Source organism: Thermobia domestica, chromosome 10 (assembly GCF_964235325.1).
Source record: "Thermobia domestica chromosome 10, izTheDome1.hap1.1, whole genome shotgun sequence".
Classification (NCBI taxonomy): Eukaryota; Metazoa; Arthropoda; class Insecta; order Zygentoma; family Lepismatidae; genus Thermobia; species Thermobia domestica.
Window position 1 is genome coordinate 35,818,685 of NC_137463.1, and position 25,309 is coordinate 35,843,993.

A 25,309-nucleotide genomic window follows, 5' to 3' on the forward strand; every position below is an offset into this window, starting at 1 on the left:
TATCGTGTCCTCGTGGTGCTGAGTGGAGGAAAAGGGTAAAGTGGGACTCTTGTCCTCTATTTATACGGAGACCTTCTACGGGATCTTCTTGTTTAGACAAAATATTTACCAACATGAATAGCGTCGAAATAAGTACTGAAGTTGTTCCTTTTCCGTTTTCTGATCATGACTCAGTATTGATAACGGTGTAGAGAAATATAAATACTATGTATGAAAATAACATACGCAGCTTAAAGTTAATTGAAACAAGGCCCGTCACAATGAATAAGCTAGAAGAATTTATTACATTGCTTACATACGAAAATTGGGATAGGGAACATAACTATACAAATTGTGATGAAAATGATGTATTTACCTATAATTAATTTTTTTACAGCACATACTTCACACAAACGATCAAAATAAAATTGGATAACACGAAAAGTAAATACGATAAAAGTTTGTGATACAGATTTATTCAATATGAGAAACACAATAATGTATTTTGATATGTTGAAAAAGAGCGACCACATATAATAAAATGTTAATGTCACCGCGAGAAGAAAATGTATAAAGCTGAAACAATAATAGTCCAGGAAATCTAGAGCAATTTTACCCTCAAGCTGGGCAAAATTGCAACACAAGCTTTTTAAACAGTTTTCGATTCAGGAATTACTACTGAATAACATATTCAAAATCCGACAAAATCGGACCACGGGAACACCCCCCAAAACGGTTTCAAAATGGCGGACCATAGTTTTTCGAAAAAATCGTAGACCTTTACTTTGGAGGCTCTAGTAGCCCTCTTAATTGACACAGAGCCATGAATGATACCTCGTTGGAACGCCCATAGACCACAAATTGCAACGAAGTGACTTTTGTGCCCATCATGTCCAACCCGTAGAAAAAGAAGAAGAAGAAAGTCGATTTTTGTTTTTTTAATTAATATTTCTTGGACCCTGGCAACACTGTACGTCCTCATACTCCGGCATAAAAATTCCTACGCGTAGACCAGATATTGGTAACAATAATATTAAAAAATGAGGGACGTAGGTTCAACAGTAAGGGAGATAAAAATTCGGAACCGCGGACAAAGGAGGGTCACTCTGTATATTTTTACTGTGGTCTAACTTCTGTTTCTTAGATCTAGTATCCTCCCTAATTGTCACAGAGACATGAAGCATACCGCGTTGGAAAGCTTATGAAACCCCCTTGCCAACGACGTATCGTTTGTGCCCCCTGTGCCCAACCTGTAGAAAAAGAAGAAGAAGAAACCTTGAACAAATTGGGAAAATCTGTACTTTTACCTTTCTTGGGCTCTGGTAACCCTGATAATCGTTGGGTATAGGGAGCACAAACGATACGTCGTTGGAAATGGGGTTCCATAAGCTTTTCTACATATCATAGTTTTGCATGAACCTAGGCACTGAAGAACCATGGCTGATTCCCTTACACGTTTGTGTATCATCTGCAGAAGCCTAGATCCTGACGATAACCTCATCACACTTCAAGAAAAGGGAGCTGAAGGAGTGAACAATGCCAGTAAGGCTCCGGTAGTAACATTCTCGCCGCTACAAGTATGGTGGTTCATGTCTCTTTTCGCAAACGTTACATTGATTTAAAAAAATATTGCGATTGCCCTAGAAAGAAAAAACGTCATCGCCGATTCAAAAACGAGTTACTCGCTCGTCGAATGGGTCCTTCAACAGCAACAGCGACTACCTGTTTTGCGGAACGCCTGTCTTATTTGACAACCGTCACGTGTTGAAATCAGAAAATGTGCGAGTGAAAACACAAGCATTGCCACACAGCATTTTAAAGTGTTGCAATGAACGAGACGATACCGGGTCACAAACTGTCCGAGGTCGAATTGAGTACTTCTCGTCTGATCTTCATGCAGGAGATTGTGTCTATCACAGATCATGTAGTATCAACTTTCGAACAGGTAAAGCAATTCCTCAACAATACTGCACAGACAATCAGTCAGCGTCAAAAAATTCCGGGCTGGCCGACCTACAAATGATGAGAGAATCCGAGCATTTCAGCGCATCTGTAGTTATTTGGAAGAGCACGATGGTGAGCAACTAACTGTGGGAGAACTTGTTACAAAAATGGGCACATTTCTTGTAGGGACTGATCACATTGTATATGACAAACGGCGCATGAAGCGTTAACTAATGGAGTACTTCGGTGAAAAAATTATAATTTCTAGTGACAGTGGAAAAAATGACTTCATTACACTTTGAGAAACTGCCAATCACATTCTACGGGCATATCGTGATTTACCACGAGAGTATGATGAAGAAAAGGAAAAAATAGAATAATAGAAACCGTAGCTCGACTGATCAAAAGCGACATAAAATCCAAACTACAAACTGGAAGTGATACATATCCTTCACCCAGCGACTTGACCATTCAGGAATTCCTTCAGTACATTCCACCTAGCCTTAAACTATTCTATGCCATACTTTTTGCCGGAAAGGACAATAAAACCAAAATAGCATCGATTGGCCAGTGTTTGATGCAAGCAGCCAGACCAAGAGATATGTTAGCTCCTCTGCAGTTAGGTGTTGTTGTGCAGCTGCAGCACCACTATCGATCGAAACACTTGATTGACACGCTGCATCACCTGGGATTTTGTTCTTCATACACGTAAGTGCAGCGGCTTGAACGCTGTACTGCAAATACATTTGGTAATCGTGTGACCGAAATGCCAGCAGACCAGACTCTCCTCTTTGTAGCGGATAATGTAGACCATAATCTCCAAACGCTGAGTGGTTTAGGTACATTCCATAGTATGGAAATGTTGGCGGCCATTACTCCATCCACTACTACCAATCTAACCATTCTTCGGAAGCCCGTCTCTGATCCTGATGTGAAGTCCCTTGCCAGTGTTCCCATTCACGCATACACTGAAGCCAGGGCTATTCTTGAAAAGGTCAACTGTGAACTGGTAACAGCACCATCACCGAACAAAAGCTCCCTGGATATTTTGTGGAAACTTTCCTGGCACTTTCCGTCACGCACACCAAACTGGTCACAATGATGCAGGCCATTCACGCAGATCCATCTCTTCATCCTTCAGGGAAATCCGCTGTTCTCTGCTTACCGATTATTGACCTCCATCCATCTGATATGTCATGCATCTATTCCACTTCAGTGTACCTGAATAATCTTGCGAGAAAATATAAAGTCACACCAATCATCACCTTAGACCAACCACTGTTTTGGAAAGCTTCACGTATCCTGCATGACAGAGCACATAACACCAGTATTAAGGACACGGTTCTCCTGTTGGGCTCATTTCATACTCTGATGAACCTTCTAGGAGCAATTGGTTCCCTGATGGATGGTTCAGGATTACGTGAAATCTTACATGAGCTTTATGGAGAAAATTCGGTTGTACATATGTTAAGTGGCAAGTCCGTAGCAAGAGCCTTCCGTGAGCACTGATGGGTGACCTCGCATTAAGTGCATTGCTTGTGGAAAATGTTTTTCTGCAGACCGATAACGGCACACACAGAACTATTAACGATGCTTACTCTCTCTACCAGAGTCTGATGTCGGGTGAGATTACTGTAACTGGAGCTAGTTCTTCACCTCTTCTTCAAGAAGCCCGAGAAAAAATAGAAGCACGAAAGTCAGAACTTATTAACACATCAAAAACAAGTTAGTTGTGGCTTGCATACCAGCGCATGTTGACTACAGCAAGGAAACTTGTGGCAGCAGACCGAACAGGAAGCTGGGAGGATCACCTTGATGCTATAGCAGAGTGCATTCCCATATTCGCTGCAGCAGGACACTTCAATTATTTGAAGTCGACGTGCTTGTACCTGCAAACAATGTTAACGCTGCCATCGGTTAATCCAACAGTTCACGAAAGCTTTCAAAATGGGTTCAGAGTTATTAGAAGAAGCAACCGTTATTGGGCTGAGTTGTCCTCTGATCTAGTCATAGAGCAGGTTCTGATGAGATCGCTAAAATCCACTGGAGGTCTAACCCATGGGAGTGGAATGTCGGAGATGCAACGATCTTTGTGGGTGCTCTCAATGCCAGCATGCTCCGAATACAATCTGGCGATGCAAACTCTTACTCACACAGCATATGTCACTAGCGAACAACATAAAGAAGCCGAAACGTCAAGAATGTCACGTAATATCAGTGACACGCGGTCGCATTCTTGCAGGACTGCAGCCCATTTCACCATTTGACGGAGACAAATCGTTGAGAAACATTGCCACTGGCTTCACAGCGGATTCCTCGGTCAACGTCCATAATTTATTTTCAGTTGGAGAAGAGCTTGCGAAGAAGTTATTTGGCAAAAACCTGTTCACTGTAAAGTGGAAACGTGCAGATAAAGTCAAAACTCTAACATCCCCGAGTAGTGTTAAAATCAGCAGCGATATGTCCGTCGATTCGAATCTTTTGTTTCAAAGACTGTTAGTTGTCGCTAATGCTGGCAGCACATCTTTAGAGGAGACCTTAGCGCATGAATTGTGTGCCTACCCATCAGCTTTATTTGAGTCACCCAGCATGATGCGTAAGGCAGACAAAGCCCCACTGGCCCATGCGATACTAGAGTTCAGCAAGCAGCAGACCACACAGTTTGAGGAAACGGACCAGACAATATTCTGTATGTCTTAGACGGAAGATCTCTGTTACATAGACTTCCATGGTGTAAAGGCAGTTCGTACGACAACATCGCTGCATCATTTGCTGAATATACGGTTCGTAAATATGGCACATCAACCATCGTGTTTAATGGGTACGGAATTTGCTCACCATTGTTCATTGCAACTATGCTATCGGGTGTGCAAGAACGTATTATACTTGCAGAAAACATGCCCTTCCATGTACTATTGCTTGTGGTGTGTGCCAAGAAACTGAATGTTTTAACTGTTTAAATGAATATGGTGAGGACAGTGTTAGCGTAGGCGATAACGATGTAGATTTGTAATTTGCCTCCCAAAGTTTTTCGTCTTCCCATTCTTTTGCTTTAGAATATTTTTGCTTTATATATAGGTGTTATGTTTCTATAAAACGAATTGTCTTGTACACTGTATTATGGTATGACCTTCTATTTGCTATTGCTTGTGGTGTATGCCAAGAAACTGAATGTTTCAACTGTTTAAATGAATATGATGAGGACAGTGTTAGCGTAGGCAATGACGATGTAGATGTGTAATTTGCCTCCCAAAGTCTTTCGTTATTCTCATTCTTTTGCTTAAGAATATTTTTGTTTTATGTATAGTACTTATATTAAAGCGACCTTTGATTTAAATAAAGAAACAAAATTTTTTCATGCATAGAACGATTATCAGGGTTGCCAGAGCCCAAGAAAGGTAAAAGTGTAGATTTTCCCAATTTTTTCAAGGTTTCTTCTTCTTCTTTTTCTACAGGTTGGGCACAGGAGGCACAAACGATACGTCGTTGGCAAGGGGGTTCCATAAGCTTTCCAACGCGGTATGCTTCATGTCTCTGTGACAATTAGGGAGGATACTAGATCTAAGAAACAGAAGTTAGGCCACAGTAAAAAATATACAGAGTGACCCTCCTTTGTCCGCGGTTCCGAATTTTTATCTCCCTTACTGTTGAACATACGTCCTTCATTTTTTAATATTATTGTTACCAATGTCTGGTTTACGCGTAGGAATTTTTCTGCCGGAGTATAAGGACGTACAGTGTTGCCAGGGTTCAAGAAATATTAATTAAAAACAAAACAAAAATCGACTTTCTTCTTCTTCTTTTTCTACGGGTTGGGCATGATGGGTACAAAAGTCACTTCGTTGCAATTTGTGGTCCATGAGCGTTCCAACGAGGTATCATTCATGTCTCTATGTCAATTAAGAGGACTACTAGAGCCTCCAACGTAAAGGTCTACGATTTTTTCGAAAAACTATGGTCCGCAATTTTGACACCGTTTTTGGGTGTGTTCCCGTGGTCCGATTTTGTCGGATTTTGGATATTTTCATTAGGTGAGGTACCTAAACCAAATACAGGTGTAAAACTAAAGGTTGCAATTTTGCCCAGGTCAAACCGTATTTTGACTCGACTATAAGAGCTAAAATGCATTATTAATCAAAACTGTATTGAAAACGCTTTAAAAAATAAATGTAAACAGACCTAAAATATAATCAACAAGGTTGATGGTAGTAAAAGAATGAATAGTGTTACTATTTCGCCGAACATTCTAAACACATCTTTTGTAACTTCAGTTGGAGAAATTAAAATCAATGGCAAAACGCCATTCATGATTATAATAGTCAAGAGGCTGAACAAATTACTTATCCGTACAATCCGTATACATTTGTCTTTCACTGTGTGACTCCTGGGGAATCATTCCAGTTGTTAACAATTTTAAATCTTCGAATAGCAAGGATGTAGAATGACGTGTCAAATGACTATCTTAAAAAGGAATTAATTATGGTGTACGCCCACTCACAGGCTGTATTAATAGATGTCTTATAAAAGGTATATTCTCTAATTCGTTGAAAATATTTATAGTTGTACTGATATTTTTTTTAAAAAATGACCCCACATGTGCTTCCAATTATAGTACAAAATCCTTAATACTCTTTAATGTTATTGAGATAGTAGTAAAAGAACAAGCTCCTTATTACTTAAATGAGTATAAGTTAGTATAATTAGGGAATATTAGTTTAAGGCAGGCAAGTCTGTTCATGCCATAGATACGTTGATATGAAAAGTATATAAAATATTTGAAAATAAATATTGTTGGATTTGCGACATTTTATGATCTTAGCAAAGTATTTGACTGTGTAGACACAATATTTTAATTAAGAAGCTAAATGGTTATGGATTTCAGGATTTGAGCTTAAATTTTTTCAAAACATTTAGAAGACCGTACACGATGTGTCTATACAAATGAGGAGTACTCACAAATAGCTGAATTAAGATATGGTGTACCTCAAGGTTCTGTTTTGGGCCCGTTATTTTTAATTTAATGATAAATGATCTACTAGTAAGTATCGATTCTTTATGCTAATTATTTAACTTTTCTGAACACAGCCAACAATTTAACTGACTTTGAGAAATGAAGTGAAAATATATTGTTACAAGTTACGAAGTGGCATGAAAATAATTATCTTCTATTAAACAGATATAAAACCAAACAAGTATTATTTACTCTAAAAGGTAATACTAACAAAGATGCAGATAATACAAAATGTCTTGGTATTAAGTCTTATGAACATTATATAAAATAAGTATGTAACAAATTACCAAGGACAAATGCTTATTACGATGCTTAAATGTCACAGTTACACAGAATTATTTACAACTGTTTATTTTGCATTTTTTCCAAAGTATATTAGCGTATGGTTTAAAACTATTTTGGGGGTAACAACAATCATTTTAATGATATGCTATTACTTCAAAAAAAAGTATTACAATAATTTGTGGTGTATCCAGCAATAAGCATTGTAAGCCACTGTTTGCTAAGTTAAAAATTAAAACTATGACTGTGATTAATCTACATATGTATATAGTACTAGCATCGATTACCCTCTTCGCCGGTTAAAATAAAAATGTTAAATGCACAATTCCTTATATCAAGCGTTTGATACCCGTGAAATATAATATTTTTGTTTTGAGTGACATGGATTTAAACAGCATTGAAAATATACTGTTCATCTCAGCGACCCCGAAAACTATAGATTCGACACTAATATTGGTCATTTTTTAAATCATTTATATATATATATACCTCCCCTCTCCCTCCCCCGAGTTGTGGGGTTGAAGTTTGACGCAAACGGGATCGGAAGTGTCACTGTTCTTCCCAGTGGCCCCGAAAACTATAGATTCGACACTAATATCGGTCATTTTCGATCGTTTTTAAATATCTTTCCCTTGTCCTCCCCTAAGTTGTACCGTCAAAGTAATATGATAAAAATCATCCCAAGTTTGAACCTCATCTATGTTGAAAATTTGATCGAGATCGGTCCGTGGTTCAAGAGATTAAGAGTCACAAACAAGTGATTTTCAATTTTATAGTATACATTGATATACGTAAAACAGACCGTTTCTATAGATTACGTAGACAATTTGATAAACCATAAGCTAGACTATCTAAAATTAAAGAAAGCTATATAAGTATAGATATAAGATTTATGAACATGTTACCAATCTACATGCACAATTTATCTATGGATAAATTTAAAACCAAAGTATCTATATAATGTTTTTTATAATTTCATTTTGCCGGTGCAACGTACGGGAGGGGGAGGAGGATATATAAAAAATAAAATTGAAAGTGACTATCTTTGTGACTTAAGAACCCTTGAACCACCAAACCGATCTCGATCAAATTTTCAACATAGATGCGGTTTCTGGCCTGGGATGGTTTTTATCATTTCACTTTAACGATGGAACTTAAGGGAGGGAAAGAGGGAGGTATATAAAAAAATTATCGAAAATGACCGATATTAGTGACGAATCCGTAGTTTCGGGGGTCGCTAAGACGAACAGTGACACTTCCGATGTCGTTTAAATCCAAATTCAGTCTTTTATGTCCAAAATGAAAGGTATTCTACCCTTGTGAAGAACGGGTATTTTGCTAGTAAACAAATAAAAATTACAGTATGACTAATAACTTACTTTTTGAAAACCCTTCCACTCTAACTAATAATTCGAGTAAAATCAAACAAATATGTGGGTTCTTCTTGGCCAATTGAGATCTTTGTCGAGCTAAAATATTAGAATTTCCGTGGCAGAATATGGCATTTTAAAGCAAGCTGATTGGCCAAGATTTGTTGACAAGGCTGTACTTTTTGAAAGTAGGCTTTCTCTAAATTCGTACATTTTCTATAGGATATTTTCTCAAAATTTTGTAAATTGATTAGTTGCTTGCATTGGAATTTTGGGTTGTCTCTTTCAGCACTGAGAGTATATGCGATGTGGAACTAAAGTTTAAATTGGAATCCAAACCACATTTTATGAGTTCAAACTTCAATGCTTTTCTACCCGGAATCAAAAGCGAGAGCCCAAAGGCACGTTATCTCCCACTAGACCACCGATGAGGATTTACGCAAATTCGAGGTTGTGAAGAAAGGTAACTTGAACCATATAAAGTACACAACGATGTGTTTTGTCGTGGTCTTTACTGTGTGTTATGCTATTGAAATTGGTGGAGGAAGCTCTTAACATATGCACATGAATTTTATCTCAACGCCCTATGGTCATACACATCAGGCCGGTAGCCGTAGCCAGCCCAAAAATGTAGGGGGGGGGGGTGCGGCTGAAGTTAGGGGAAGCCCGATCCAACCATATTATAGTTTATCATCGTATTATAGTTCATTTGCAAGCCTACCGTGAAAATTTTAGGGTGGGCCAGCAAAAATTTAGGAAGGGGCCGGCCCCCTTAGACCCCTCTGGATACGGACCTCATGCACATTGATGTTATACCGAGGAACCGTAGCAAAGAAAAGCTTGAACTTCATGTCTTCTGTAACCTTGATTTAGTTAAATATAATAGAAACCAATTCAGTATGGTACTTTTTTTCTTGTTTACTGTGTTCGAATTGTGTCGATTTTGTCTTTGGTGACAATTTTTCATGGGAATATCTTTCTTACAACTATGTACATTGTCGTCGTTAGCTCTTAAACATTGAGTGGGACATGCTACATTTTATATGCTGAAGTTGTTTTGTTAATCGTACATAATGAATGAGATTGGTTCAAGTTATTAGAAAAAAATAATTATTTATTTTAGCTGACGTAGTGAAAAGAAAAACGCCATTCATAAACTCAGAGGCGAAGTCAAGAGTAGGAATATCCTTTTCCGGAAATTCTGTTTGCTCGAAAAAAAAATCGTGTTTCGAAAACAATTCGTTTTTCGAAAAAAAAAGTTGGTTTTAGTTTTCTTATGCTTTTTCATTTTTTTGAAAAAAAAAATCGGGTTTCGTCTTCTGAAAGTTAAAAAAAATCATATTTGCTTTTCGAAAAAAATAGTTTTTAGTTTTTCAAAACTTTTTTTCTCAATGATTTTTCGTTTTTTGAAAAAAACAGTATCCGTTTTTCGATGATTTTTCGTTTTTTCAAAACAAAATAGGTTTTTGTTATCCGAATTTTCTTCTTTTCCCGATGATTTTTCATTTTCGAAAAATATTTTTTTTCATGATTTTTCATTTTTCGGAAAACAATTATAGCATATTAACGATAGTGAAAAGAGTTTTTTTTTTTTTTTTTTAAAAAAATCAGTTTCGCATTTTAAGAATGGGTACAATCTTTCTTCTTAATCCTCTTTTGGAACAGATATGCGGGAAATCAACAATTTCCTGTTTTAGTGTCGATTGCTGTTGAGTGAAAATGGTAATGAATTGCAAAAAGCGGTTTTCTGCAATCAATTAAGCGTATAAAGAATATGTTCAATCCCCACCGAAATCTCTCTCTCTCTGCTAAAACCAGAAGTGGTAGAAATCCCAAATATGACACATTAAAATGATCAACATCAAATTCATACAAGATGGTCTTACGTTATCTTATATCTTAGTTACTCTATCAACAACATAAACAGGTAGTCATAGCAATCGAAAGAAGAAAATATGTCGATGCAATCAAGGATGTTATAAATAGAGGATCTGCCCATATGTATCTTCATCCTATTAATTCGGTGAAGCCAAAAAGCAACCAAGCATCGGCACGTCTGATTGGCTACTCTCGTTTCTACCATCGTCTGATTGGCTACTTTCGTTTCCGCCATGATTGTTGGCTCAAAACATTGCGATCCTATTGGGCGGAGTGGGCAGAGTAGGGGTGGCGAAACTGTGACGTATGGCTTCAAAATTTTGTTGTAAGGGCAGATCCTCTATTTTATAAGATCCTTGGATGCAATAACAACTATTAAAATTAGTTGTATATATATTTTCTTCTTCTTCTTTTTAGCAGCTTGTGCTCTTTTAAACAGCACTTTTATCCCTAAATAGGTAAAATACTGAAAACAACATACAAATACACATTATCGTTGTAGATTGAGACATTCACACCATTAGTAGATCTTAAATTAACAATACTAAAATTTTTGATTAGGGAATGGAAGGTGAAAGGAAATGCATTGTTGAGAAGAGACTGGAGGCGATCGCAATCGATCTCAATCTTTGAGTTTAACGTCCCACGTTTATGCCTTTTAGGCTAAAGGAGACGATAATTTAGGCAAGTGAATGATAATGGAAGAATTATCGGAATGAGAGTGTGGAAGGAAATGACAGTACCCCGGGAAAATCCATGAACACGATGGTGTCTCTATCACAGAGCCACCATGCCCTTTAGAGGCGATAGTATCTTTGCTCTAATTTTTTATGTGAGGAGTGATGGCAGAGAGAAATGTCAAGAATTGTTGATGGGCAGGCGGCTGCAGGGAAACTTCCATTATTCAGCCGTTAAAAAATGTTCACGTGATGTAGATTGTGATTTAGGCACCGACGCAGGGGTAAAAGTTAGGGGGAACGCCGGGTGACGCCGTTACCCCACTTTCAAAAGTATCTACGGCGTCTCCTTACTTTCAGATCCAGTTTTTGTCCTTGCGCCGACGACGTGGGTGCTCCGGGGATCAAGCACTCATTGGAGATATTTAATGGGTGCTCAGCACCCATTGATTTTTTTTTTTTTTAGTTCGAATTAACTTTGAAATTACATTTTCATCCGGCGAATAAATAAAAGAAACTATAGTGCATGACATCCCAGGTTAAATTTCAGATTGGGATGCTTATGTGTTGAATAATAAGTTATTTTAGACTCTTCAACTTTACGGCATATCAAGGATCGAGCGATATAACATTACAACGATAATAATAAACCAAGGATGTTATAAAATAGTTATTTTATAACATCCTTGTAATAAACCGTGAGTGTAATTTTGTATATTTATTTCTTTAAAGAACTTGGTGTTTGATGTCAATTTATATTTTTTTAAATGTAAAATGTTTTACATAAAATAACAAGAGAGTTGAATCATTTTCTATTTTCACTCAAATTATCCTAAAATGTTCTAAAGCTCTGACTACAATCGTTATAAATTAAAATTTTTTGTGTCTCCTTGTTTTGGCCAATATTACTTAAAAAAAGTTTGAAATTCACAAACAAATTCGTAATGTTTAGGAATTTTGTTCAATATAAAGTTCAATATAAATCGTCCTTTAAAAAATCAAATTATAGCAGATTTCAAATGATAAGCGGCATGGCCTTGAATTGGCTTCACGCGGCGTCCAATTGGCTTTGAGCGGTGTTGACAATTCGCGACAAGCAGTCCTGCACGCTGACTTCTCGCGCTACTGCGAATCTTGACAATACCAGAGGCGCTTATTAGAAATATTGTATTAGCACATCAACTGCTCACTTTACGAAGTAGAGAAAAGAATTACGAACACATACGTGAAAACTACATCTTTTTATGTCAACTGGTTGTTATGATACACACTTTTAAAGGTTTCCATATAAAACAATTAGTAAAACGAGCCGCGTCTAATTTCCAGTGGATTTTTCTTCAATTTGGAAATAGAACTCAACTTTTAACACAGAATAATCTTGGGTGTAACCAGCAGGTTGTTCTAGGGGAACATTACTTTCAGGGGGAGGAAAGCTTTTCACACATTTAAAAGAGAACAAATGATCTCTCTCAGAATATGAAAGCATTTTAACTCACCATACATACTATACACATGTTATATTTTCACGATGCTACCTTATCAAAAGACGGATTTTGACAGTACTGAGTTGAAAACCGGATTGTAGATGAATCAATAACCTATTCATAAGAAAACAAATGCTGTTTATAGCAGTCTGTTTATCTGACTTTGTATTTATATGGGGTAAAACAGTAAAGGAAAAAAAAACTCGAAAAAATATCAACTCAGATATTATTATGCAATAATCTAATAGAGAGTTCATACGGTGTGCTCCCAGTTAGGGAAATGAGAATATAAAGCATATGGTTAATTTTAGTTGTTTTAATTAGGTACAGAAACCGTATTGATGATGTTTGATTTTTTGTATTTTCATATTTTATTATAAACGTCCCTCATTTGCATTAACTATTAAATAAGTTTATTAAATACATACCACGAACCTCATTTTGGAGTTTGAAATAGTTTGGAAAGACAGGGCCCCCTTTTCCCCCGTGGCTACACGCCTTTGGAATCTGATTCATTTATAATATTTTATATATATATATATATATATATATATATATATATATATATATATATATATATATATATATATATATATATATATATATGCCTAACATCTTAAGAACAAAGTATAGAAAGTTCGTAATATTGTTTTGAAATTTACTTCGGGATAAATTCTTCCTTACTCGACAGAAAAAACGCAGTATGTTTTTTTTCCTTCACGTTTCACTACCTTACATATATGCGACCACTTATTCCCTCTTTCCTCCTCCAGCAGGGATTCAAAAGCACCAGGCGTCTGAATGGTGTCGTAAATTATCGTAACCCAAAACAAACTCGATCATATGGACTTGCTTAGGAATCAGATGGATTGTTTTTGTGTGACCTAGACCAAGCTCAAGAATGTTATTTGTTATGAAAACTGAGAAGGAAATAAAGGTGCTGGTTGTGTTGGAATGTAACTTCTCTTCTAGCATAAACAGAATTCATCAGTGTCTGGGTTACTTTCTTTCGTGGTAGTTCGTTTCTTCTCCAAAATTATAGTTGACAATGTCTTTAAGCAAACCGAGTACAAGTGCGGAGCTTTCTTTAAAAAAATAAAAATAAAAAATAAAGTGCTACGAAATCAGGCTAGAAGAATTATTTTTTGTGTTTACATTTTTTTTTTTAGCCCATGATAATAAATTTACAAGACTCAGATTCAGACAATGACGAAATATTAACTGACATAGATGATAGTGAAAGTAGTGTTGAAGACGAGTGTTTAGCATATTCACTGGAAAAGTTAATAGGTAAGTAATTTAATTGCTATATATACTTCTAGGATGCACAGTCAAAATTCTTGAGTTTGCTGAAATAGTATATTTACATTGCGAAAAATGTTGCAAATGTATGTGTCATAATCTCAACTGGAAGAAGAGCGAGAAGGGAAAGGGGAGTCCATGATCCGGCAACACCGCGCGGAATATCGCGCACCATTGGCTATTGCCCGTGATGCTTTACATCTGAAATATACAATAAATTTTTTGTATGTTTGCAATTTAAAAATAATTTCATGCTTCATTTTATTTCAGCAGATCTTAATAGTCTTTCTCGCCTCTCAGGAAGAATTTGGGAATCATTGGTCTGTTGGATCTACTAAAAAGAAGAAGACGAAAAACATGTAACATTAGTGCCGAATCTCAGTGATGCGAACCCGTGGAAAAAAATCCTATATTGTGTGATTTTTTGAAAATGATTTCTTGAAATGGGATAAAGCAAGGTTACTAGAGCAATGTTAAAGCAAGGTTCTCTAGTAACCTTGGGATAAAGGGAATTTTCATAAAAATTGGCAGGATTTATGAGACTTTTCATATATCTATTCCATTGAAGCCAATAAAATTGTCTATAGGGGAGTACATAAATGGGTCTTCAATAAATATCAAAATTATGCTAATTGTAAAATTTTGTTAGTGTAATGTTAATTCTAGTTTGATATTTAAAAAAAAGAAAAAATGAAAAAAGAGCAGAATTAACAGAACAAAATAAAGCAAGAAACGCCAGACTTCCGAAACATTCCACACAAAACGACTGAAAAATGACGTTTATTTAGTTTTATTACATTCAGTGGAAGGTCATGACACCAAATCGTGATGGAAGCAATAAACTCATAACAAAATATCATATTTTCATCAGCATTATCAACTGTTTCTTTCAATTAAGGAAAATATGCGTTTATAAGTTGTTTGAAAAACGTAGACAATCAGATTTTTTTCGACGATTCACTCATATATTGAAGAAAATAACTAACATACACTAAGTTCTTTGTTTATGTACTCGAAGTTTTCAAAATTTGTATATTAGTATATCCTGCGAAATTCAAGAGCAAAATGGGAGTTTCTGCCTTTCGAGATTAGATGGGATTTTATAACATTTCAGGTTAGCATCACTGCCGAAGCCTGAGCACCCACTGAGAAACTTAAACGTCGGCGCCTATGGACTGTGACACTGAAAGTTTTTACTAACGCATGTTAAACTGTATTTGAACAATTATACTGTTATCCAAAAGTAACTTGTGCAGAAGTAAAATTCTTGTGTTCAGTTGATATTTGTAGGTAACGGTAGGATAAAGCAAGTGAAATAAAATTGAACGTACGTACGTATCCTATATAAGAAAATATATATAAAAAATATTACTTTGAAAGCTTACCTCTCTGCGTTGAATGACCCAACAAGATGAACGAAACAAAGCACATGCAAATACTCTTTCCAATACCTCCAGACAGAGTGCTGTAACGAGAGAGCTCCCAAGTACTTGATCTTCTTAATCCCGTGCACAACACATGTTTTCACTTGTTTATATTACCGTGATGACTAATAACACCACTTGTAAAGCATTCCTTATTAAACGTTGAAAAATTTAAAAAAAAAAAAAAAAAAAAGTTGCATACTAGCTCTTCACAAATAGAAATAAATGATATGAACCACCGCACTAAACGTTCTCGCGTGCATTTCTTAAATATGAATCAAGTCGTGCTACAGTTCTTGTCGAAGCATTTATTTATGTATGTAGTATGAAATGTGAATAAAAGATTGTAGGCCTAAAAGGCATTTTCGAAATAAAATGAAATGATATTTTTAGTTAATGTCCCACGATTATACACAGAGACGTTGATTGATTGATTGATTTTCAGTTTAGCGTCCCTTTCAGCAGCGAGGCTATATGAGACGTGGATCTACAGCTTAACGTGGAATCCGAACCACATGACCTTCCGCCGGGAATCGAACCCGGGTGCGTAAGACAGAGCTAAGCAAGACGGTGGTGATGAAAATGGTAGAATAAGGAAAGTGAGAGGAAACGGGAGAACCCCGAGAAAACTAACCCACACAATCTTTGTCTACTACAAGTTCACATGCCAAGAGGGACTCACTAGCGTACTAGAAGTAAGCTCTCTCTCTCTCTCTCTCTCTCTATATATATATATATATATATATATATACCTCCCGTTCTAGAAGTTGCGAGGCTAATTTGGATATAAATATCATCGGAAGTGTCACTGTTCATCTCAGCGACCCCGAAAATTATGGATTCGAAACTAATATCGGCCATTTTCGATCATTCTTATATATCTCCCCTGTCTCCTTTCCTAAGTTGCACTGTCAAAGTGAAATGATAAAATACATCCCAGGCCCGGACTTCATCTATGTTGAAAATCTGATCGAGATCGGTCGGGTAGTTCAAGAGTTATTAAGTCACAAACATTCTTTTTTATTTATATACTTAGATAAACAGATCAACAAAATTACAATTAAGTCATTTTCGAGAAAATTGTCAACAAAGGATTCACACCTAAGAGTAAACTATCTCTTTAGAATTTCCAAGTGAAACATCTTAATCTATAATATAGGGTGTTTAGCAGTAGTGGATCTAGGGGGAGGAGACCGCATCCTCCCAGAAGAGGAAACTTTTTTATATTAGTATATATAAATAAAACCCATCCCAGAGTTTGGAGCTCTTAAAAGTAGCTCTAAGTAGCAGTATTACAACCCACCTCCCCCCCCCCAGAAGTCCGTCCTGGATCCGCCCCTGGTGCTTAGTGAATAATTTAGTTATGAATTACTAATGATATCGGCTTAGCATTTTTTGAGAAAACCCATAAGAAAACCCCATAAGAAAACTAACCCCATAAGAAAACTATCTGCGGCGTGTTCGAAGAGAAAAAGCTGACGATACGTTATAGCGTTCTTAACTTGAACAAAATCACTTGAACAGTTTTTGAGAAAAAATCAGTGAATAAAAAAGACTTCTACCATGTCATATTGTCACATTGTTAATGAAATATTTATCTATAAAGTATGAATAAAATCCTGTGAGTCGTTTTTGAGAAAATCGTCCGAAAAACAATTCATCTTCAGGAGTAAACTACCCTTTATGGATTTATTCAAGACAAATTAGTTATATCATATTGTCAGATTATAAGTGGATCATGTATTTATGAAATATGAACGAACTCCCCTGAAAAGTTTTTAAGAAAATTAAAAAAGAAACACCCTCCGAAACTAAACTATGCCTTCTGGGTTTTTCTCAGAGAAACTACTTGTGCTACAATATAGAATATTGATGTACAAAATACAAAGAAAATCGTTAGTCATTTTCGAAAAAAAAAAAAAAAACATGGCTAAGTTTTACTTATACCCTCAGTAAACTCCCTTGTTTTGGAGCAGGAAGAAAAGTTGAACAGCTTCCGTCTTGAGAGTCTTACAAAAAACCTGAAATTTGAAATTTGGTCTCGATGCGTCGAATAGTTTGGCTTCTTGGCGAATGAAGATATTAAAGTTTGGACAGGCGAAGAGATGAATGGACGGACAGATAACATCCCAAAACACCTTTCATGGTACGTAGGGGCGATGAAACGTGTAAATTCGTTCAAATCTCGATTTCGATTTTTTTTTTTTTTTCACGATCATCATACTTCTTTCTCTCCTTGACGCTTAGGGCCGCGGTTGCTGAATGGTAGAGCGTTGACTTTTGGTACGTGGAGTCCGCACAAAGTAGACAAACACCGTGTATGGGTTTTCTCGGGGGTTCTTTCGTTTCCTCCCATATTCTTCACTCTATCATCTCATTTTACTTCCATAATCAACGTCTCCTTAACCCTACAAGTCATAATCGTGGGACGTGAAACTGAAAGATTTTATTTTCCCATCGCTGCCTGAAGGTAAAATAGGAAGAAAAAGGGAAAAAATATGTCCTGTTTCGTTTATAGTGTTAAAATATTTACAACTTGAAAATATTGAAACTTTTATATCTCTCATCCCGGATTAGATCTCAAATTGGAATATGGAAATATCTATAAGTAGTATATGTATAAAATGGTTTTCCGAACTTCTACAGCCTACTTCAAATGAAATAATACTGTAATATAAAGAAATGCTGCTAAATTTACGATACAAAGAGGTTTTTTTTTTTTTTTTTTTTTTTTTTTTTTTTTTTTTTTTTTTTAGATACCTTAGTATTGTAACAGAAAAAGGAATGTGTTATAAGCAATTATGATTTCTCCAAGAGGCTAATCCCTCTTCCCGGAGTTACGATATCCTCGGATTGTATTTCTGATCATGTTAAACGCGCATTGCCAGTAACTTACCTTTGCAGCACTACTTTCTTCTATTGTGCATTCAAAGTTGTTCCTGGAAAAATCTGAAATCAGTATTGGTTGTAAATACCGGCGGTCTTAGGAATCATGAACAAGACGTATGAAAACCAATTACACTGTTTCACATAGTTTCCACGTATTATAATACCTTTATACCGAATGAAGTAACTAAAGCACAATTTACTTGAAAAGCAAACTTATTCTTGAGTAAGTGTGTAACCTATTTTCGTTCACATTTAATTTTTTAAAAATTTTCTGCTGTCCATTGATAGTCTATATATTAAAATATTCTCGTGGACTTCTCTTCTAATAGATAATGTGTTGTACTATTCTTTTCTAGCAATTTTATATATAGTATCTGCAAGACAGGCCCTAGGCATTCTGCTGCCCCGTGTAATGACATTATTTGCGGCCTCCTTTCCCCAGAAAGAACAAATCTTCCCACAATTTTAAGTATGCTACTCCATCATGAACAACTAAGGGGATGGAAAGTGCACTAGGACTCAGAAAGGACTAAACACTACAATCTCGTTTTGTCTGTTTTTTCTTTAAATAATAATGTATTATGTTAGTGCAAGATAAAGCAAACACACCTGCAGAGGAAATATGATATTTTTTTTTTTAAAAAAAAAAATAGAATTCAATATCGAGCTTCAATATCAATATATCAGTTTGCAACTCTTTTATCTTTATTTCTTAATTTTTCTTCTACATCTGTTAAAAAAAATAAAAAAAGAACTTGTTTCCACATTCAATGATTAGGAATTTGTTTGTGACAAAGACGATACTAGTTTTCATATCAAAACTATGATAACCAACTAAATAAAACAGGAGTTCACTACTGTTCGAGAATTAAGTTCTTATAACTTAATTGATAAGAATCAAGTAATTCATGCTGGGATTTCTTTGACCATTTGCTTAGGCGCTGTCCACGTAACCTTAAACTAATGCAACCTAAACATGATTTATAAATGTAGTAATCAGATACAAGGTCAGCTTAGTAAATTTAACTAGCATCATCATGAAGTCTGGTTCCAATAAGAACTATTTATTTTAAATAACATAGTTACGACAGATTTTTCCGCCCCATGCAAGTGCACTTCTGGACATATGGTAGAGCTGGTCGTGTCCTCGTTCTCATACAGAAATAAATGCCAATAATTATTTTTTTTTATTATTAATTTTCTAGGCACGTAATTTTGTGATTATTATAGACACCCCTGGTACTGCTCGAAGTAAAGCAGCAAAACAGCGTACTTTCATTGAAAAATGTTTGAGAAGAACTGCTGTAGGTCTAGTGTATATAGACTCAGTTATTAAACTACTTTCTCTCTCTCTCTCTCTCTCTCTCTCTCTCTCTCTCTCTCTCTCTCTATATATATATATATATATATATATATATATATATATATATATATATATGTATGTATATATATATATCTGTGTGTGTGTGTGTGTGTGTGTGTGTTAAAAGTACAAGGTTGAAGACTCTATCGTGTTATTCTTTGAGATTTTTTCGTCTTTCTGTGTCAACAGGTAACTAGAGTAGCGTATTACTGTTTATCAAAGATACGAATATTGATCTCTGAGATAAAAAGGCATCACAATACGATTTTCAAAGGCAAAATTGATAATCTAACACACTCTGATATGAAATCCTTGACAGACTTATCAAATCAAGACCATTAATAGCTTTCTACTCCCTGTTTGTTTGAATAAATCGACCATGGCACTTAGGGGCCAGACGAAAGGAGGTATTGTTTTGGGAGTAGGAGTTTTAGTAGTGGTGCTTGGTGCTGTTCTAGGCTGGTATGGATTTCCTGAGATAGTAAAGAAAGTTATTGCGCAGGTGAGTAAATATTTAGAACCTTGGACAGTCTAAGTTTAAAGAAACCATATTTTGGAAAATTGGCAGTTGAAATTAAATACTAGCCATCGAATGACATGTTTATAAGGAACAGATTTCCGCAGACAACATAAATGAAAGTTAAGTAATACGAAAGAAAATAAAGGAATGAAGAGGTAATTAGTGAATTTTAGCTCTTTGAACAATTGTTTCCATGGTGGCTTTTAACTTAATCTGTACAAGAGTTTGTGTGATAATGAGCAGAGATTTTTCTGGTAGTGCGTTATGCATATATATAGCTGACAATTTTTCACGATTCTTTTTTTTAATGCGATTTTTCTAGCAATTTTTATATTGCATGTTGGTTTCCATTCCACATTCAACACTTGCTTACATTAACAATATCGCAAATAAAATAAGGGTACACAATGTCGAAGGTGTTGAAGTTGTCTTAATAACATATTTATAGCAAATACCAACACCTTTCCTTTCAATAGAAGCGCTTTCCCTGGTTTAGTGAATAGGGTGCGCGCGTTTGGTGCAAGGAGTCCTGGATAAATTTTTTAAATTTTCGATGGAAGTTTCGAAAAACTTTCAAAAAAAAACTTTCACACATTACTGTACGTCTCGTTTATACAGTTTTGGTCTAGAAAATGACTCTGAAGCCCAAAACAATCATTATTTTTTTCTGAGAAGAAAGCACTGATAATAAGGATTATATCATCATTTGACATGATGAGGTACAGACATTGCGTTGTTTTCAATGTATTCAAATGGGTTCTCAAGATGACCTGTGACCTTGATCTGACCGTAACCTCTGACCTTAACACTTGATTGACGCTTATTTGGGCGGCTTGCGACATAGAATCATACCATACAGCTTTTTCTTTGTTATCACATCGATTTACGTTTTTTCAGACACTTTCAGAATTTACCATTGCAATCCCATAAGGAAAAAAAAAATCTAAATTTGACCTTTGACCCTATGTCTCTTCAATCTTTAGTACAACTGACATGCTTCTATGGCGAAACAAAACTTATGTCCTTCGTCTAAAGTTACACCAAATTGCACGGCTTTACCTCATACCACTTTTGCATATATATATATATATATATATATATATATATATATATATATATAGAGAGAGAGAGAGAGAGAGAGAGAGAAAGGATCGAATCCAGGATTTTCTGAGGAGGGTACACCAATAACTACCAATACATTTGAATTGAATTAGAATTTTTAAAACACCTTTAGGCATCTGTGGTTTGAATGAGGAAATGCCCTAGAAATGCTAGGGGTCTGTTCTCGGTGAATCCTTTTCTTTAAACTTCTAAAAAAAAATTGATTTAAACTATCCATTTTGCAAAACTTCCCTTTGTTTTAAGCCCAAACGGAAACATGCCAACAGGAATTTTTAGAAAGTGTTGCTATTTTCACTGGTAGCTTCTCACTTTAGGTAGTGTATATTTACAACGAAGGGGAGTGCACGTGCACCTTAGCACACCCCTAAGTCCGGCCCTATATATATTGGCCGGCATATACTGTATATCGGATGTTACAAAATAAGTGTTACAACTCTTGGGAGGTGATATCTGCCACAGACTAGTGAAACAAGGAAAAAAGAAGTCCTCTTGAACTTTCGTCTATCGGACATACCTAGTTTCGGGCCTACAAGGTGCCAAAAGCGTGGGAAAATGAATTTCGGACGCCAATAGTTCGGAAACTATCCAACGTAAAGAGGACGAGTAAAAAATTAAGTGAAGTCATACCTGCTGTATTGAATTATGCATGTTGCACAATCCTACCATGCACGCCCAAGGGATTCCCCAATGGAACGTAGGGAGTCCTGGATAATCTGCCAACTGAAAATCCGTCCAAATGGATATGAATTGATAGGGTTTCTACCAGGTAACAATAATTCGTTTGTATTAAGTCGATATCTTGAACAAATACAAAATGGTGGACAGCTTCATGCCCGTTGTGTGTGGTTGCATAATCACCAGGTACGGATGCTGGCCAATAGTGACGTTCTGAATATTAAGTGTAGCGAATTTGTATTCAAATGCTCTAGAAAGACATCTGGAGTGTCGGTAGAGCACAACAGATGAAGCAGGGTGATTCACGTGTGTGGAAACACGTAATGGAAAATGCCCAGAAATGCACTCATACTAAGTAAATATGAGTTCAAAGCGTCGGAAATGTAAGGAATAGCATCAAGAACATGAAAGCCATTGCCATTTTACCAATAATATTCCCTCAAACCGATGCAATATGATGTGCACGGTTGCATACCAATAAGGATGCAATAACTGAGGCTAGGTTGAAATTGTGCAAGGGGACTCATAAAGAAACTGAGGAAACTAAAGGAATATCACTAGTGGGATCGCATGGTCGATATTGAAATGTGTGTTGATATCGAAATGTAGCTAATGGAGAAATGTCAACATGTCCCACTACTGCTGGAACACCCTTCCACGTGCTCAAAATAGGAAAATAACGTTGTACATTCTGCTATTGCACCTGGTGCACTTTCTGGTAAAACGTAACTAGAACATGATTGTATCAATGTCCCTTTTTTTCTGGGACATTGTTCCACACTCGAAACATAGGAGAATAACTGTAATATATTCTAGTACAAATGGTTCACATTCTGGTACAACTTAAATAGAACACAATTGAATCCATGACTCCTTCGTCTGGAACATTGTCCCATACGCGAAACATGGGAAATAACTCTCTAAATTCTTCTAGTACACATGGTTCAAATTCTGATACAAGTTGATAGTAACATGTTATTACGTCCAACTTCTTCTGGGACAATATCACACACTCAAAAAATTTCGCGCCATGTGAACTTTGTGGTAGACAAACAGGGTGTGCGTGGGTTTCCTCGGTATTCTAATGACACAAATACTTTTTCTTATTATCTTTGCATATCACAAAAGGATACAGACTTAATCAGATTGAATAATGAATAAACTATTCTTATAAGCTACTGACCTCTTTTCACATCTTAAGTGAAGTGATTTATGAAATAAAAAAATCACCTTGAAACAGATTTATAAATAACTGAATTTGATTTTATATATACACATACACTGGTATTTAATAAACCTTAGTAAGAAATCATAGACCTGGCTCCAGGGGCGGATCCAGGACCGACTTCTGGGGGGGGGGGCGGTTGTAATATTGCTACTTAGAGCAACTTTTAAGAGTTCCAAACTCTGGGATGGGTTTCATTTATATGTAAAATAAGAAAGTTTCCTCTTCTGGGGGGAGCGATCCCCCCCCCCCGTGGATCCACCCGTGCCTGGCTCAAAGTTGTCAAACTAGAAGAAAGTTATGAGTAAGAGGTAATGATCCTAACATAGGACTCGTTGAACATTCCTAATATGTTATATAGGGTGTAACCATCCCAAACAACCATTGTTCGGCAAAATAGCCTGTTCTACAGATGCTAAATATCAGTCTGGAGTACGATATTGTACAATCACTGTCGATACTGATGATTGGGCAGTAGGATATGCAGAATTTCGTCAAAGGGGGGTTCAAGTACTCAATTTAATTACCTTTTAGGACCTATACTTCTGAATAATTGCATGCTACTCTTATCGTAATAGTTGGAGACTAAAAAATTCACGTACTATTGTCTCATTTCCGAATGACACAATTATCATAACTTTATGAGGTAGCTGCTACAGAAAAGGGGGAATTTGCTGAACATTTGTCTCAAAACTATTTCTAATGTAGGAATCCTTACAGGGAACCTTTAACACTAGAGATAAAAGAAATGTTGTAAACTATCTTCACATGCACTGGCTCAAAAAGTATTCCATAAACAACTAGCACTTTTAATTAAGTACGATTTTAACATATATCGTATGGCGAGACGAAGGCTTGGAGGAATAACTTCTAACAATAGTAAAGTTCTATTAGCCTTCCAGATTGCTCTAGTCGCTAGCAGGAGACTGTGGTGCATGCGGTCCTAGGTTCGATTTCAGGTGGAGACACTCGGTCGGAAAGGTGTAACAGCCAGCCATCCTGAGTAAGGTTTTTCCTGGGTTTTCCTCATTCGAATCAGGCAAACGCCGGGATGGTACTTAAAATACAGGTCGAGGGCAGCTTCCCGTCTTCTTTTCTCTTCCACTGCATAATGTGCTCGCCAAGGGATGTCATCCTTCATACGTGACGGGCTTAACACGTAGATGCCAGTAACGTCCAGAAATATCTATAAATAAATAAATAAATAAATAAATAAATAATAAATGAGTAACTCGCTGATGATAATGATTGTCAAGAATATTTTTAAAGAAAACTTTTGCAGATACATTGACATTTATTTAGGCCCTACTAACAAAGTTTTAGATACAAGTGTGAAGCTATTCATATTGCAAGCAATTAATAAAACACGAGCCGCCTTATGCAGAGTCGTTTTGACGTATGATTAGCGTTATACTAAAGGCCTGACTACTGCAGGAAACATATGTTAGTCGAATTCTTTAGTATGGCACTAATAACGCATCAAAACGACTCGGCATAAGACCCGAGGTGTTTTAGAAGAACGTCAGTAATGGCTATTATACATGGTCATAGTTTTCCATCAAATTATGTATCACACTTATCTTTGATAGTCATTTGGTCAAATAAATTACCTAAAACTTTTACAAACACTATAAATGATCAAATACAAAACTTATTTTTGTTGCTTATTTGTTTATATTTCTTCATTCAGTTGTTACTTTTGTTGGTAGGCATAGGGTGTAACGCAGTACTCTCTTGAAGCAGTTATTTAAAAATAAGCTGTTTAATTCGTAAATCTTAAAATAAACGAGCAATTGGAAATATGAACCATGCATGTGAAACGTGAACGCTCACCAACCTGTAGTCTCTGGCCGATCCTATCCAGTCTAACTTCAAACACGATTTTTCCAAGACTTGTTTATGTTTGTATTTATTGTAATATTCTTTAAGTTTACAGTAATACAAAACAGGATACTTCTTGTAGGCATCAATAAGCATTTCAATTGCTTCCGGTGTTCACGTAGTAGTAATTGCGATACCTGAGGACACTTTTTGGCTCCTGGGTCCCTGCCTCAGGACCCATGGTCCCTGGCCAGGGTCAATGACCCAGGGGTACTTAGGACCACCCCCTCTAAATTTTGGGAGGGGTACTATGGCCCACCCCCTAAATTTTGGCAGGGGTACA

The 25,309-nt window shown here is 36.2% G+C and overlaps 2 protein-coding genes across 2 annotated transcripts in view; one reads left to right on the forward strand and one right to left on the reverse strand.

The window, feature by feature from the left end:
* Positions 1-15,383, reverse strand: part of ClC-c (chloride channel protein 3) — a 151,245-nt gene extending 135,862 nt beyond the window's left edge. Inside the window, exon 1 of the mRNA XM_081728021.1 lies at positions 15,313-15,383. The gene's annotated coding sequence lies outside the window, so the exon portion shown is untranslated. The remainder of the gene's footprint in view (positions 1-15,312) is intronic.
* Positions 15,384-19,912: 4,529 nt separating this feature from the next.
* Snmp2 (Sensory neuron membrane protein 2) overlaps positions 19,913-25,309 on the forward strand; it is a 98,723-nt gene continuing 93,326 nt past the window's right edge. The window contains exon 1 of the mRNA XM_081728026.1: positions 19,913-20,105. Within this exon, the coding sequence (XP_081584152.1) occupies positions 19,983-20,105 (123 nt within the window). The 5' untranslated portion in view covers positions 19,913-19,982. The remainder of the gene's footprint in view (positions 20,106-25,309) is intronic.